This window comes from Petromyzon marinus, chromosome 85, assembly GCF_048934315.1.
Source record: "Petromyzon marinus isolate PM22_M1 ecotype Great Lakes invasive population chromosome 85, UKy_Petmar_22M1.pri1.0, whole genome shotgun sequence".
NCBI classification, from domain to species: Eukaryota; Metazoa; Chordata; class Hyperoartia; order Petromyzontiformes; family Petromyzontidae; genus Petromyzon; species Petromyzon marinus.
In genome coordinates this window covers 1,287,485-1,305,988 of record NC_133750.1, presented here as the reverse complement: position 1 = coordinate 1,305,988, position 18,504 = coordinate 1,287,485, and the positions used below count along the sequence as shown (strand labels likewise).

General features: G+C 49.5%; 1 protein-coding gene across 3 annotated transcripts in view; it reads left to right on the top strand.

Moving 5' to 3' along the window:
• LOC116938013 (solute carrier family 35 member E1) overlaps positions 1 to 18,034 on the top strand; it is a 31,898-nt gene extending 13,864 nt beyond the window's left edge. For 2 of the 3 annotated variants that reach the window (XM_076057844.1, XM_076057846.1), the window contains 5 exons: positions 2,749 to 2,819; positions 5,400 to 5,537; positions 14,578 to 14,703; positions 16,140 to 16,385; positions 17,798 to 18,034. In XM_076057844.1, the coding sequence (XP_075913959.1) occupies positions 2,749 to 2,819; positions 5,400 to 5,537; positions 14,578 to 14,703; positions 16,140 to 16,385; positions 17,798 to 17,995 (779 nt within the window). In that variant the 3' untranslated portion in view covers positions 17,996 to 18,034. Of the gene's footprint in view, positions 1 to 2,748; positions 2,820 to 5,399; positions 5,538 to 7,178; positions 8,422 to 14,577; positions 14,704 to 16,139; positions 16,386 to 17,797 lie in introns of those variants that run through there. The other variant, XM_076057845.1, reaches the window with a different exon arrangement.
• The last annotated feature ends 470 nt before the right edge of the window (positions 18,035 to 18,504 follow it).

The window sequence follows — 18,504 nt, the reverse complement described above, 5'->3', positions numbered from 1 at the left end:
GTGAGTGAGTGAGTGGGTGGGTGGGTGAGTGAGTGGGTGAGTGAGTGGGTGAGTGAGTGGTTGAGTGAGTGAGTGGGTGAGTGAGTGAGTGAGTGGGTGAGTGAATGAGTGGGTGAGTGGGTGAGTGAGTGGGTGAGTGGGTGGGTGAGTGGGTGTGTGGGTGGGTGGGTGGGTGAGTCGGTGAGTGGGTGGGTGAGTCGGTGGGTGAGTGGGTGGGTGAGTCGGTGAGTGGGTGGGTGAGTCGGTGAGTGGGTGGGTGAGTCGGTGAGTGGGTGGGTGAGTCGGTGAGTGGGTGGGTGAGTGAGAGGGTGGGTGAGTGAGTGAGTTGGTGGGGTGGTGGGTGGGTGGGTGAGTAAGTTACTAAGTGAGTGAGTGGATGAGTGAGTGAGTGGCTGGGTGAGTGAATGGGAGAGTGAGTGAGTGACTGAGTGACTTAAGTTACTGAGTGGGTGAGTGAGTGGGTGAGTGAGTGGGTGAGTGGGTGGGTGAGTGGGTGTGTGGGTGGGTGGGTGGGTGAGTCGGTGAGTGGGTGGGGGAGTCGGTGAGTGGGTGGGTGAGTCGGTGAGTGGGTGGGTGAGTCGGTGGGTGGGTGAGTCGCTGAGTGGGTGGGTGAGTCGGTGAGTGGGTGGGTGAGTGAGAGGGTGGGTGGGTGAGTGAGTGAGTTGGTGGGGTGGTGGGTGGGTGGGTGAGTAAGTTACTAAGTGAGTGAGTGGATGAGTGAGTGACTAAGTGAGTGAGTGGCTGGGTGAGTGAATGGGAGAGTGAGTGAGTGACTGAGTGACTAAGTTACTGAGTGGGTGAGTGAGTGAGTGAGTGGGTGAGTGAGTGAGTGACTAAGTGAGTGAGTGGGTGAGTGAGTGAGTGACTAAGTTACTGAGTGGGTGAGTGAGTGACTAAGTTACTGAGTGAGTGAGTGGGTGAGTGAGTGAGTGAGTGGGTGAGTGAGTGAGTGACTAAGTTACTGAGTGGGTGAGTGAGTGGGTCAGTGAGTGGGTCAGTGAGTGAGTGACTAAGTGAGTGAGTGGGTGAGTGAGTGAGTGACTAAGTTACTGAGTGGGTGAGTGAGTGACTGAGTTAGTGAGTGACTAAGTTACTGAGTGGGTGAGTGAGTGACTAAGTTAGTGAGTGAGTGGGTGAGTGAGTGAGTGACTAAGTGAGTGAGTGGGTGAGTGAGTGAGTGACTTACTGAGTGGGTGAGTGAGTGACTAAGTGAGTGAGTGGGTGAGTGAGTGAAAGACTAAGTTACTGAGTGGGTGAGTGAGTGGGTGAGTGAGTGAGTGGGTGAGTGAGTGGGTGAGTGAGTGAGTGAGTGGGTGAGTGAGTGAGTGACTGAGTGACTAAGTGAGTGAGTGAGTGACTAAGTTACTGAGTGGGTGAGTGAGTGGGTGAGTGAGTGAGTGGGTGAGTGAGTGAAAGACTAAGTTACTGAGTGAGTGGGTGAGTGAGTGAGTGAGTGACTAAGTGAGTGAGTGGGTGAGTGAGTGGGTGAGTGGGTGAGTGACTAAGTTACTGAGTGGGTGAGTGAGTGACTAAGTTACTGAGTGAGTGAGTGGGTGAGTGAGTGAGTGGGTGAGTGAGTGAGTGACTAAGTTACTGAGTGGGTGAGTGAGTGGGTCAGTGAATGAGTGATTAAGTGAGTGAGTGGGTGAGTGAGTGAGTGACTAAGTTACTGAGTGGGTGAGTGAGTGACTAAGTTAGTGAGTGAGTGGGTGAGTGAGTGAGTGACTAAGTGAGTGAGTGAGTGACTAAGTTACTGAGTGGGTGAGTGAGTGGGTGAGTGAGTGAGTGACTGAGTGACTAAGTGAGTGAGTGGGTGAGTGAGTGGGTGAGTGAGTGAGTGACTAAGTTACTGAGTGGGTGAGTGAGTGACTAAGTTACTGAGTGAGTGAGTGGGTGAGTGAGTGAGTGGGTGAGTGAGTGAGTGACTAAGTTACTGAGTGGGTGAGTGAGTGGGTCAGTGAGTGAGTGATTAAGTGAGTGAGTGGGTGAGTGAGTGAGTGACTAAGTTACTGAGTGGGTGAGTGAGTGACTAAGTTAGTGAGTGAGTGGGTGAGTGAGTGAGTGACTAAGTGAGTGAGTGAGTGACTAAGTTACTGAGTGGGTGAGTGAGTGGGTGAGTGAGTGAGTGACTGAGTGACTAAGTGAGTGAGTGGGTGAGTGAGTGAGTGACTAAGTTACTGAGTGGGTGAGTGAGTGACTAAGTTACTGAGTGAGTGAGTGGGTGAGTGAGTGAGTGGGTGAGTGAGTGAGTGACTAAGTTACTGAGTGGGTGAGTGAGTGGGTCAGTGAGTGAGTGATTAAGTGAGTGAGTGGGTGAGTGAGTGAGTGACTAAGTTACTGAGTGGGTGAGTGAGTGACTAAGTTAGTGAGTGAGTGGGTGAGTGAGTGAGTGACTAAGTTACTGAGTGGGTGAGTGAGTGGGTGAGTGAGTGAGTGACTGAGTGACTAAGTGAGTGAGTGGGTGAGTGAGTGAGTGATTAAGTGAGTGAGTGGGTGAGTGAGTGGGTGAGTGAGTGAGTGGGTGAGTGAGTGACTGAGTGACTAAGTGAGTGAGTGGGTGAGTGAGTGAGTGAGTGACTAAGTGAGTGAGTGAGTGGGTGAGTGAGTGGGTGAGTGAGTGGGTGAGTGAGTGAGTGAGTGACTAAGTGAGTGAGTGAGTGGGTGAGTGACTAAGTGAGTGAGTGGGTGAGTGAGTGAGTGACTAAGTGAGTGAGTGGGTGAGTAACTCCTCACCACGTTCCTCACCAGTCAAGGCCACGATGCCCATCTGGGTGGTGCTGCTCTCTCGCATCATCATGAAGGAGAAACAGACACACAAGGTGACTACACTACACTATACACTACTACACTATACACTACTACACTATACACTACTACACTATACACTACTACACTATACACTACACTATACACTACTACACTATACACTACTACACTACACTATACACTACTACACTATACACTATACACTACACTATACACTACACTATACACTATACACTACTACACTATACACTACACTATACACTACACTATACACTACTACACTATACACTACTACACTATACACTACTACACTATACACTACTACACTATACACTACACTATACACTACTACACTATACACTACATTACACTACACTATACACTACACTATGCACTACACTATACACTACACACTACTACACTATACACTACATTGTACACTACTACACTATACACTACACACTATACACTACTACACTATACACTACACACTGTACACTACACTATACACTACACTACACACTACATTATACACTACACTATACACTACACTATACATTATACACTACATTATACACTACACTTTACACTATGCACTACACTATACACTACACACTATACACTACTACACTATACACTACATTATACACTACACTATACACTACACTATAAACTACACTACACACTACAGTATACACTACATTATACACTACATTATACACTACACTATACACTACATTATACACTACACACTACACTACACACTACACTATACACTACATTATACACTACAATATACACTACACTATACACTACATTATACACTACACTATACACTACACACTACATTATAAACTACACTATACACTACACTATACACTACATTATACACTACTACACTATACACTACACTATACACTACTACACTATACACTACACCAAACACTACACTATACACTACACTATACACTACACTATACACTACACTATACACTAATACACTATACACTACACTATACACTACACTATACATTACACTATACATTACACTATACACTACACTATACACTACACACTATACACTACATTATACACTACACTACACACTACACTATACACTACTACATTATACACTACACTATACACTACACTATACACTACTACACTATACACTACACTATACACTACACTATACACTACACACTATACACTACACTATACACTACACTATACACTACACTATACACTACATTATACACTACACTATACACTACATTATACACTACACTATACACTACACTATACACTACACTATACTATACACTACACTATACACTACTACACTACACTATACACTACATTATACACTGCATTATACACTACACTATACACTACATTATACACTACACTATACACTACACACTACACTATACACTACACTATACACTACACTATACACTACATTATACACTGCATTATACACTACACTATACACTACATTATACACTACACTATACACTACACACTACACTATACACTACACTATACACTACACTATACACTACTACACTATACACTACATTATACACTACTATACACTACACTATACACTACACACTATACACTACATTATACACTATACACTACATTATACACTACACTATACACTACACTATACACTACTACACTACACTATACACTACTACACTATACACCACACTATACTATACACTACACTATACACTACACTATACTATACACTACTACACTACACTATACACTACACTATACACTACACTATACACTACACTATACACTAGACTTTACACTACTACACTACACTATACATTACAAACTACACTAGTACACTACACTATACACTACAGTCTATCACTACAGATGTTGATGATGTTGATGTTATTGATGATGTTAATGTTGATGTTATTGATGATGTTGTTGATGTTGATGATGTTGTTAATGTTGATGTTATTGATGATGTTGTTGATGTTATTGATGATGTTGATGTTATTGATGTTGTTGTTGATGTTGTTGATGATGTTGTTGATGTTGTTGTTGTTGACGATGTTGTTGTTGATGTTAATGTTGTTGATGTTAATGTTGTTGTTGTTGACGATGTTGTTGTTGTTGATGTTGTTGTTGACGATGTTGTTGTTGATGTTAATGTTGTTGATGTTGACGATGTTGTTGTTGTTGATGTTGACGATGTTGTTGATGTTAATGTTGTTGATGTTAATGTTGTTGTTGTTGACGATGTTGTTGATGTTGTTGTTGTTGTTGACGATGTTGTTGTTGATGTTGATGTTGTTGATGTTAATGTTGTTGTTGTTGACGATGTTGTTGATGTTAATGTTGTTGATGTTGATGTTGACGATGTTGTTGACGATGTCGTTGATGATGTTGATGTTGTTGATGTTGATGTTGTTGTTGATGTTGTTGATGTTGTTGTTGTTGATGTTGTTGATGTTAATGTTGTTGATGTTAATGTTGTTGACGATGTTGTTGTAGATGTTGTTGATGATGTTGTAGATGATGTAGATGTTGTTGTTGATGTTGTTGATGTTAATGTTGACGATGTTGTTGTTGACGATGTTGTTGTTGTTGTTGATGTCCAGGTGTATTTGTCGCTGGTCCCCATCATCGCCGGCGTGCTCCTCGCCACCGCCACTGAGATATCCCTGGACTCGTGGGGTCTGGCCAGCGCCCTGATAGCCACGCTGTGCTTCAGCCTGCAAAACATCTTCTCAAAGAAGGTCTCTAACACATCACCTGCATCATCATCATCATCACCTACATCATCACCGTCAGCGCCCTGATAGCCACGCTGTGCTTCAGCCTGCAAAACATCTTCTCAAAGAAGGTCGCTTACACATCACCTGCATCATCATCACCTGCATCATCATCATCACCTACATCATCACCGTCAGCGCCCTGATAGCCACGCTGTGCTTCAGCCTGCAAAACATCTTCTCAAAGAAGGTCTCTAACACATCACCTGCATCATCATCACCACCTACATCACCTACACCACCATCACGATCACCGTCAGCGCCCTGATAGCCACGCTGTGCTTCAGCCTGCAAAACATCTTCTCAAAGAAGGTCTCTAACACATCACCTGCATCATCATCATCACCTGCATCATCATCACCATCACCTACATCACCACCTACACCACCATCACGATCACCGTCAGCGCCCTGATAGCCACGCTGTGCTTCAGCCTGCAAAACATCTTCTCAAAGAAGGTCTCTAACACATCACCTGCATCATCATCATCATCACTTGCATCATCACCGTCAGCGCCCTGATAGCCACGCTGTGCTTCAGCCTGCAAAACATCTTCTCAAAGAAGGTCTCTTACACATCACCTGCATCATCATCATCATCATCACTTGCATCATCACCGTCAGCGCCCTGATAGCCACGCTGTGCTTCAGCCTGCAAAACATCTTCTCAAAGAAGGTCTCTTACACATCACCTGCATCATCATCATCATCACTTGCATCATCACCGTCAGCGCCCTGATAGCCACGCTGTGCTTCAGCCTGCAAAACATCTTCTCAAAGAAGGTCTCTTACACATCACCTGCATCATCATCATCATCACTTGCATCATCACCGTCAGCGCCCTGATAGCCACGCTGTGCTTCAGCCTGCAGAACATCTTCTCAAAGAAGGTCTCTTACACATCACCTGCATCATCACCTGCATCATCATCATCACCTACATCATCACCGTCAGCGCCCTGATAGCCACGCTGTGCTTCAGCCTGCAAAACATCTTCTCAAAGAAGGTCTCTTACACATCACCTGCATCATCACCTGCATCATCATCATCACCTACATCATCACCGTCAGCGCCCTGATAGCCACGCTGTGCTTCAGCCTGCAAAACATCTTCTCAAAGAAGGTCTCTAACACACCTACATCATCACCTGCATCATCATCATCACCTACATCATCACCGTCAGCGCCCTGATAGCCACGCTGTGCTTCAGCCTGCAGAACATCTTCTCAAAGAAGGTCTCTTACACACCTACATCATCACCTGCATCATCATCATCACCTACATCATCACCGTCAGCGCCCTGATAGCCACGCTGTGCTTCAGCCTGCAGAACATCTTCTCAAAGAAGGTCTCTTACACATCACCTGCATCATCATCATCATCATCACCTACATCATCACCGTCAGCGCCCTGATAGCCACGCTGTGCTTCAGCCTGCAAAACATCTTCTCAAAGAAGGTCTTTTACACACCTACATCACCTGCATCATCATCACCATCACCTACATCACCACCTACACCACCATCACGATCACCATCAGCGCCCTGATAGCCACGCTGTGCTTCAGCCTGCAAAACATCTTCTCAAAGAAGGTCTCTTACACATCACCTGCATCATCATCATCATCACCTACAACATCTACATCATCATCATCATCACCGCCAGCGCCCTGATAGCCACGCTGTGCTTCAGCCTGCAGAACATCTTCTCAAAGAAGGTCTCTAACACATCACCTGCATCATCACCTGCATCATCATCACCTACATCATCACCGTCAGCGCCCTGATAGCCACGCTGTGCTTCAGCCTGCAAAACATCTTCTCAAAGAAGGTCTCTTACACATCACCTGCATCATCATCATCATCACTTGCATCATCACCGTCAGCGCCCTGATAGCCACGCTGTGCTTCAGCCTGCAAAACATCTTCTCAAAGAAGGTCTCTTACACATCACCTGCATCATCATCATCATCACTTGCATCATCACCGTCAGCGCCCTGATAGCCACGCTGTGCTTCAGCCTGCAAAACATCTTCTCAAAGAAGGTCTCTTACACATCACCTGCATCATCATCATCATCATCACCTACATCATCACCGTCAGCGCCCTGATAGCCACGCTGTGCTTCAGCCTGCAAAACATCTTCTCAAAGAAGGTCTTTTACACACCTACATCATCACCTGCATCATCATCACCTACATCATCACCTGCATCATCATCATCACCTACATCATCACCGTCAGCGCCCTGATAGCCACGCTGTGCTTCAGCCTGCAAAACATCTTCTCAAAGAAGGTCTTTTACACATCACCTGCATCATCATCATCATCACCTACATCATCACCGTCAGCGCCCTGATAGCCACGCTGTGCTTCAGCCTGCAAAACATCTTCTCAAAGAAGGTCTCTTACACATCACCTGCATCATCATCATCATCACCTACATCATCACCGTCAGCGCCCTGATAGCCACGCTGTGCTTCAGCCTGCAAAACATCTTCTCAAAGAAGGTCTCTAACACATCACCTGCATCATCATCACCTGCATCATCACCTGCATCATGATCATCATCATCACCTGCATCACCTACATCACCTACATCATCACCTACATCATCACCTACATCATCATCATCATCACCTGCATCACCTACATCATCATCACCATCATCACCATTATCACCATCATCACCTACATCATCACCATCACCTACATCATCATCACCTACATCATCATCACCATCATCATCATCACCTACATCATCATCACCACCTACAACACCTGCATCATCACCATCAGCGCCCTGATAGCCACGCTGTGCTTCAGCCTGCAGAACATCTTCTCAAAGAAGGTCGCTTACACACCTACATCACCTGCATCATCATCATCATCACCTACATCACCTACATCATCACCTGCATCACCTACACCACCATCACCACCATCATCATCATCACCTACATCACCTACATCACCACCATCATCTACACCATCATCACCTGCATCATCACCTACATCACCTACATCACCACCATCATCTACACCATCATCTACACCATGATCACCATCATCACCTGCATCACCTACATCATCACCATCATTACCTACATCATCATCACCATCATCACCTGCATCATCACCGTCAGCGCCCTGATAGCCACGCTGTGCTTCAGCCTGCAAAACATCTTCTCAAAGAAGGTCGCTTACACATCACCTGCATCATCATCATCATCATCACCTGCATCATCACCTACAACATCATCACCTACATCATCATCACCACCTACAACACCTACATCAATCATCACCGTCAGCGCCCTGATAGCCACGCTGTGCTTCAGCCTGCAAAACATCTTCTCAAAGAAGGTCTCTAACACATCACCTGCATCATCATCATCACCTGCATCACCTACACCACCACCATCATCACCTGCATCATCATCATCATCACCTGCATCACCTACACCACCACTATCATCACCTACACCATCACCTACATCTTCTACATCACCACCATCACCTACGTCAACAAAGTAGTCCCTCACACTCCCCGCCCAGGGATACATCAACAAAGTAGTCCCTCACACTCCCCGCCCAGGGATACATCAACAAAGTAGTCCCTCACACTCCCCGCCCCGGGATACGTCAACAAAGTAGTCCCTCACACTCCCCGCCCAGGGATACATCAACAAAGTAGTCCCTCACACTCCCCGTGATACGTCAACAAAGTAGTCCCTCACACTCCCCGCCCCGGGATACGTCAACAAAGTAGTCCCTCACACTCCCCGTGATACGTCAACAAAGTAGTCCCTCACACTCCCCGTGATACGTCAACAAAGTAGTCCCTCACACTCCCCGCCCCGGGATACGTCAACAAAGTAGTCCCTCACACCGCCCCGTGATACATCAACAAAGTAGTCCCTCACACCGCCCCGTGATACATCAACAAAGTAGTCCCTCAGACTCCCCGCCCCGTGATACATCAACAAAGTAGTCCCTCACACTCCCCGTGATACGTCAACAAAGTAGTCCCTCACACTCCCCGCCCAGGGATACATCAACAAAGTAGTCCCTCACACTCCCCGCCCCGTGATAAATCAACAAAGTAGTCCCTCAAACTCCCCGCCCCGGGATACATCAACAAAGTAGTCCCTCACACTCCCCGCCCAGGGATACGTCAACAAAGTAGTCCCTCACACTCCCCGCCCCGGGATACATCAACAAAGTAGTCCCTCACACTCCCCGCCCAGGGATACGTCAACAAAGTAGTCCCTCACACTCCCCGTGATACATCAACAAAGTAGTCCCTCACACTCCCCGCCCCGTGATACGTCAACAAAGTAGTCCCTCACACTCCCCGCCCAGGGATACATCAACAAAGTAGTCCCTCACACTCCCCGTGATACGCCAACAAAGTAGTCCCTCACACTCCCCGTGATACGTCAACAAAGTAGTCCCTCACACTCCCCGCCCAGGGATACATCAACAAAGTAGTCCCTCACACTCCCCGCCCCGTGATAAATCAACAAAGTAGTCCCTCAAACTCCCCGCCCCGGGATACATCAACAAAGTAGTCCCTCACACTCCCCGCCCAGGGATACGTCAACAAAGTAGTCCCTCACACTCCCCGCCCCGGGATACATCAACAAAGTAGTCCCTCACACTCCCCGCCCAGGGATACGTCAACAAAGTAGTCCCTCACACTCCCCGTGATACATCAACAAAGTAGTCCCTCACACTCCCCGCCCCGTGATACGTCAACAAAGTAGTCCCTCACACTCCCCGCCCAGGGATACATCAACAAAGTAGTCCCTCACACTCCCCGTGATACGCCAACAAAGTAGTCCCTCACACTCCCCGTGATACGTCAACAAAGTAGTCCCTCACACTCCCCGTGATACGCCAACAAAGTAGTCCCTCACACTCCCCGTGATACGTCAACAAAGTAGTCCCTCACACTCCCCGCCCCGTGATACATCAACAAAGTAGTCCCTCACACTCCCCGTGATACGCCAACAAAGTAGTCCCTCACACTCCCCGTGATACGTCAACAAAGTAGTCCCTCACACTCCCCGCCCCGTGATACGTCAACAAAGTAGTCCCTCACACTCCCCGTGATACGCCAACAAAGTAGTCCCTCACACTCCCCGAGATACATCAACAAAGTAGTCCCTCACACTCCCCGCCCCGGGATACATCAACAAAGTAGTCCCTCACACTCCCCGTGATACGTCAACAAAGTAGTCCCTCACACTCCCCGTGATACATCAACAAAGTAGTCCCTCACACTCCCCGCCCCGGGATACGTCAACAAAGTAGTCCCTCACACTCCCCGTGATACGTCAACAAAGTAGTCCCTCACACTCCCCGTGATACGTCAACAAAGTAGTCCCTCACACTCCCCGCCCAGGGATACATCAACAAAGTAGTCCCTCACACTCCCCGCCCCGTGATAAATCAACAAAGTAGTCCCTCAAACTCCCCGCCCCGGGATACATCAACAAAGTAGTCCCTCACACTCCCCGTGATACGTCAACAAAGTAGTCCCTCACACTCCCTGCCCCGTGATACGTCAACAAAGTAGTCCCTCACACTCCCTGTGATACGCCAACAAAGTAGTCCCTCACACTCCCCGAGATACATCAACAAAGTAGTCCCTCACACTCCCCGCCCCGGGATACATCAACAAAGTAGTCCCTCACACTCCCCGTGATACGTCAACAAAGTAGTCCCTCACACTCCCCGTGATACATCAACAAAGTAGTCCCTCACACTCCCCGCCCCGGGATACGTCAACAAAGTAGTCCCTCACACTCCCCGTGATACGTCAACAAAGTAGTCCCTCACACTCCCCGTGATACGTCAACAAAGTAGTCCCTCACACTCCCCGCCCAGGGATACATCAACAAAGTAGTCCCTCACACTCCCCGCCCCGTGATAAATCAACAAAGTAGTCCCTCAAACTCCCCGCCCCGGGATACATCAACAAAGTAGTCCCTCACACTCCCCGCCCAGGGATACGTCAACAAAGTAGTCCCTCACACTCCCCGCCCCGGGATACATCAACAAAGTAGTCCCTCACACTCCCCGCCCAGGGATACGTCAACAACGTAGTCCCTCACACTCCCCGCCCCGTGATACGTCAACAAAGTAGTCCCTCACACTCCCCGTGATACGCCAACAAAGTAGTCCCTCACACTCCCCGAGATACATCAACAAAGTAGTCCCTCACACTCCCCGCCCCGTGATACGTCAACAAAGTAGTCCCTCACACTCCCCCGTGATACGTCAACAAAGTAGTCCCTCACACTCCCCGCCCCGTGATACGTCAACAAAGTAGTCCCTCACACTCCCCGTGATACGTCAACAAAGTAGTCCCTCACACTCCCCGTGATACGTCAACAAAGTAGTCCCTCACACTCCCCGTGATACGTCAACAAAGTAGTCCCTCACACTCCCCGCCCAGGGATACATCAACAAAGTAGTCCCTCACACTCCCCGCCCCGTGATACATCAACAAAGTAGTCCCTCACACTCCCCGCCCCGTGATACATCAACAAAGTAGTCCCTCACACTCCCCGTGATACGTCAACAAAGTAGTCCCTCACACTCCCCGTGATACGTCAACAAAGTAGTCCCTCACACTCCCCGTGATACGTCAACAAAGTAGTCCCTCACACTCCCCGCCCAGGGATACATCAACAAAGTAGTCCCTCACACTCCCCGTGATACGTCAACAAAGTAGTCCCTCACACTCCCCGCCCAGGGATACATCAACAAAGTAGTCCCTCACACTCCCCGCCCCGTGATACGTCAACAAAGTAGTCCCTCACACTCCCCGTGATACATCAACAAAGTAGTCCCTCACACTCCCCGCCCAGGGATACATCAACAAAGTAGTCCCTCACACTCCCCGTGATACGTCAACAAAGTAGTCCCTCACACTCCCCGTGATACGTCAACAAAGTAGTCCCTCACACTCCCCGCCCAGGGATACGTCAACAAAGTAGTCCCTCACACTCCCCGTGATACATCAACAAAGTAGTCCCTCACACTCCCCGTGATACGTCAACAAAGTAGTCCCTCACACTCCCCGTGACACGTCAACAAAGTAGTCCCTCACACGCCCCGTGATACGTCAACAAAGTAGTCCCTCACACTCCCCGCCCAGGGATACATCAACAAAGTAGTCCCTCACACTCCCCGCCCAGGGATACATCAACAAAGTAGTCCCTCACACTCCCCGCCCAGGGATACGTCAACAAAGTAGTCCCTCACTCCCCGTGATACGTCAACAAAGTAGTCCCTCACACTCCCCGCCCAGGGATACATCAACAAAGTAGTCCCTCACACTCCCTGCCCCGTGATACATCAACAAAGTAGTCCCTCACACTCCCCGTGATACGTCAACAAAGTAGTCCCTCACACTCCCTGCCCCGTGATACATCAACAAAGTAGTCCCTCACACGCCCCGTGATACATCAACAAAGTAGTCCCTCACACTCCCCGTGATACGTCAACAAAGTAGTCCCTCACACTCCCCGCCCCGTGATACGTCAACAAAGTAGTCCCTCACACTCCCCGTGATACGTCAACAAAGTAGTCCCTCACACTCCCGCCCAGGGATACGTCGACAAAGTAGTCCCTCACACTCCCCGTGATACGTCAACAAAGTAGTCCCTCACTCCCCGCCCAGGGATACATCAACAAAGTAGTCCCTCACACTCCCCGTGATACGTCAACAAAGTAGTCCCTCACACTCCCCGCCCAGGGATACGTCAACAAAGTAGTCCCTCACACTCCCTGCCCCGTGATACATCAACAAAGTAGTCCCTCACACTCCCCGTGATACATCAACAAAGTAGTCCCTCACACTCCCCGCCCCGTGATACATCAACAAAGTAGTCCCTCAAACTCCCCGTGATACATCAACAAAGTAGTCCCTCACACTCCCCGCCCAGGGATACGTCAACAAAGTAGTCCCTCACACTCCCCGCCCAGGGATACATCAACAAAGTAGTCCCTCACACTCCCCGTGATACATCAACAAAGTAGTCCCTCACACTCCCCGCCCCGTGATACGTCAACAAAGTAGTCCCTCACACTCCCCGCCCAGGGATACGTCAACAAAGTAGTCCCTCACACTCCCCGCCCAGGGATACATCAACAAAGTAGTCCCTCACACTCCCCGCCCTGGGATACATCAACAAAGTAGTCCCTCACACTCCCCGCCCTGGGATACATCAACAAAGTAGTCCCTCACACTCCCCGCCCAGGGATACATCAACAAAGTAGTCCCTCACACTCCCCGTGATACGTCAACAAAGTAGTCCCTCACACTCCCCGCCCAGGGATACATCAACAAAGTAGTCCCTCACACTCCCCGCCCCGTGATACATCAACAAAGTAGTCCCTCACACTCCCCGCCCCGTGATACATCAACAAAGTAGTCCCTCACACTCCCCGCCCAGGGATACATCAACAAAGTAGTCCCTCACACTCCCCGCCCCGTGATACGTCAACAAAGTAGTCCCTCACACTCCCCGCCCCGTGATACGTCAACAAAGTAGTCCCTCACACTCCCCGCCCAGGGATACGTCAACAAAGTAGTCCCTCACACTCCCCGTGATACGTCAACAAAGTAGTCCCTCACACTCCCCGCCCCGTGATACATCAACAAAGTAGTCCCTCACACTCCCCGTGATACGTCAACAAAGTAGTCCCTCACACTCCCCGTGATACGTCAACAAAGTAGTCCCTCACACTCCCCGCCCAGGGATACGTCAACAAAGTAGTCCCTCACACTCCCCGCCCAGGGATACGTCAACAAAGTAGTCCCTCACACTCCCCGCCCAGGGATACGTCAACAAAGTAGTCCCTCACACTCCCCGCCCAGGGATACGTCAACAAAGTAGTCCCTCACACTCCCCGGGATACATCAACAAAGTAGTCCCTCAAACTCCCGCCCCGGGATACGTAAAGTAGTCCCGCTCACCCTCCTCCTCAGATGCTGCGGGATACGGGCATGCACCACCTGCGGCTGCTTTACCTGCTGGGGCGACTCGCGCTGATTTTCATGGTCCCCACGTGGGTCTACTTTGATGGAGTGGACTTCCTGCGGATGGATTTCACGGTGGGTTGTGATGAGGTCGTGGGGTGGGGGTGGGGTGAGTGGGTGAGTGAGTGGGTGAGTGAGTGAGTGGGTGAGTGAGTGAGTGGGTGGGTGAGTGGGTGAGTGAGTGAGTGGGTGAGTGGGTGAGTGGGTGAGTGAGTGAGTGGGTGAGTGAGTGGGTGAGTGGGTGAGTGAGTGAGTGAGTGGGTGAGTGAGTGGGTGAGTGGGTGAGTGAGTGGGTGGGTGAGTGGGTGGGTGAGTGAGTGGGTGAGTGAGTGGGTGAGTGAGTGAATGGGTGAGTGGGTGGGTGAGTGAGTGGGTGAGTGAGTGGGTGAGTGAGTGAGTGAGTGCGTGGGTGAGTGGGTGGGTGAGTGAGTGGTTGATTGAGTGGCTGAGTGAGTGTCTGAGTGACTCGCTAAATGTATCTCCCACCCACCCACCATCTCTCTCTCCCACCCACCCACCCACCAGACCAGCGTGAGTGAGTGGTCCTGGCTGCTGCTTCTTCTCACTCTCAGCGGTTTCTGTAACTTTGCCCAGAACGTGTCTCTCTGTCTCTCTGTCTCTCTGTCTCTCTGTGTCTGTCTGTGTCTCTCTGTGTGTGTCTGCGAGTCTCTGTCTCTCTGTCTGTCTGGATGGGTGGGTGGGTGAGTGAGTGGCTGAGTGAGTGAGTGGGTGGCTGAGTGAGTGGCTGAGTGAGTGAGTGGATGAGTGGGTGAGTGAGTAAGTGGCTGAGTGAGTGAGTGGCTGAGTGAGTGAGTGGGTGAGTGAGTAAGTGGGTGAGTAAGTGAGTGAGTGGGTGAGTGAGTGGATGAGTGGGTGAGTGAGTAAGTGGCTGAGTGAGTGAGTGGCTGAGTGAGTGAGTGGGTGAGTGGGTGAGTGAGTGAGTGGCTGAGTGAGTGAGTGAGTGGTTGATTGAGTGTCTGAGTGTCTGAGTGACTCGCTGAATGTCCCTCTAACCCACCCACCATCTCTCTCTCCCACCCACCATCTCTCCCACCCACCAGACCAGCGTGAGTGAGTGGTCCTGGCTGCTTCTTCTTCTCACTCTCAGTGGTTTCTGTAACTTTGCCCAGAACGTGTCTCTCTGTCTCTCTGTCTCTCTGTGTCTGTCTGTCTTTCTGTGTCTGTCTGTGTCTCTCTGTCTCTCTCTGTAAGTGGGTGAGTGAGTGGCTGAGTGAGTGAGTGGCTGAGTGAGTGGCTGAGTGAGTGAGTGAGTGGCTGAGTGAGTGAGTGGATGAGTGGGTGAGTGAGTGAGTGAGTAAGTGAGTGAGTGGATGAGTGGGTGAGTGAGTAAGTGGGTGGTTGATTGAGTAGCTGAGTGGGTGAGTGAGTGGCTGAGTAAGTGAGTGGATGAGTGGGTGAGTGTCTGAGTGATTAGCTGAGTGTCCCTCTAACCCACCCACCATCTCTCCCACCCACCCACCATCTCTCTCTCCCACCCACCCACCCACCAGACCAGCGTGAGTGAGTGGTCCTGGCTGCTGCTTCTTCTCACTCTCAGCGGTTTCTGCAACTTTGCCCAGAACCTGGTGGCCTTCAGCGTTCTGAACCTCGTTAGTCCGGTGTCATACTCAGTGGCCAACGCTACCAAAAGGATCGTGGTGGTGGCTGTGTCCTTGATGCTTCTCAGGAACCCCGTCACGGGACTCAACATCACCGGGATGATGATCGCGATCCTGGGGGTACTAGCGTACAATAAGGTGGGTGGGGAGTGTGGGTGTGGGTGGAGTGTGGGTGGAGTGTGGGTGGAGTGTGGAGGGTGGGTGGGAGGGTGAGTGGGTGGGAGGGTGGGTGAGTGGGTGGGAGGGTGGGTGGGTGAGTGAGTGAGTGGGTGAGTGGGTGGGAGGGTGGGTGGGAGGGTGGGTGGGAGGGTGGGTGGGTGAGTGGGTGGGTGAGTGGGAGGGTGAGTGGGTGGGTGAGTGAGTGGGTGAGTGGGTGGGTGAGTGGGTGGGTGAGTGGGTGAGTGGGTGGATGACTGACTGACTGAGTGATCACTGACTAACTGACTGAGCGACTGCCTGACTAACTGACTGACTGACTAACTAACTGACTGACTGAGTGAGTGACTGACTGAGTGAGTAACTGACTGAGTGAGTGAGTGACTGACTAACTGACTGAGCGACTGCCTGACTAACTGAGTAACTGACTGAGCGACTGACTAACTGACTGACTGATTGACTGACTGACTAACTGACTGACTGACTGACTAACTGCCTGACTAACTCAGTAACTGACTGAGCGACTGACTGACTAACTGACTGACTGACTGATTGACTGACTGACTGACTAACTGACTGACTAACTGACTGAGTAACTGACTAACTGACTGACTCACGGACTGACTGACTAACTGACTAACTAACCTACTGACTGAGAGACTGACTGACTGACTAACTGACTGACTGACTAACTGAGTGACTGACTAACTGACTGACTCACGGACTGACTGACGGACTGACTGACTAACTAACCTACTGACTGAGAGAGTGACTGACTGACTGACTAACTAACCTACTGACTAACTAACTGACTAACTAACAGACTGAGTGACTAACCTACTGACTAACTAACTGACTGACTAACTGACTAACTAACCTACTGACTGACTAACTGACTGACTAACAGCCTGACTGACTAACCTACTGACTGACTGACGACTAACAGCCTGACTGACTAACCTACTGACTGACTAACCTACTGACTGACTAACAGACTGACTAACAGCCTGACTGACTAACCGACTGACTAACAGACTTACTAACTGACTGACTAACCTACTGACTGACTGACTAACCTACTGACTGACTGACTAACTGCCTGACTAACAGACTGACTGACTAACCTACTGACTGACTGACTAACTAACTGACTAACTGACTGACTAACTGACTAACTAACTGACTAACTGCCTGACTGACTAACCTACTGACTACCTAACTAACTGACTAACTGACTAACTAACCTACTAACTGACTAACTAACTGACTAACTAACAGACTAACTAACTGACTAACCTACTAACTGACTAACCTACTGACTAACCTACTGACTAACCTACTGACTGACTCACTGTCTGCCCCGTTATCTCTCCCCCGCCCTCCCGCCCTGCCAGGCCAAGTTGGATTCTTCCGGCAATCACAAATCTCCACTCCTGCCGCTCGTCACAGATTTGGATCATCATCATCATCATCATCAGCAGCCTCAGCCTCAGCAGCATCATCATCAGCAACCTCAGCAGCATCATCAGCATCATCAGCAGCAGCAAAAGTCCCCAAAGATTTTTGGAGGGGGTCATTTTTTGAGCGTCTGATGGTCACAGGGGCGGGGGGTTAATAGGGGAATTAGTAGGGGAGGGAATTAGTAGGGGAATTAGTAGGGTGGGGGGCGCGTGGGCGGGGAGGGATTATTATAGTAGGGGAATTAGTAGGTGGGAGGGAGTTAGTAGGGGAGGAATGATAGGGCATTGAAAGGGAATGATAGAGGCTTAGTATGGGATTAGTATGGGATTAGTATGGGATTAGTGGCGGACGACCCGGTTGTGACGGTGGCCGGGAGGTGCGGGGGTGGGGCTGGTCTTGTTTTGGGTCGGGAGGTTATAGGGGAAAGTGTTATAGGGTTGGAGTGGTTATAGGGGACCGGGATATAGGGCTGTAGGGTTCTGTATGGGATGCAGGTTTATAGGGGATGTGAGGTGTAGGGTTCTGTATGGGATGCAGGGTTATAGGGGATGTGAGGTGTAGGGTTCTGTATGGGATGCAGGTTTATAGGGGATGTGAGGTGTAGGGTTCTATATGGGATGCAGGGTTATAGGGGATGTAA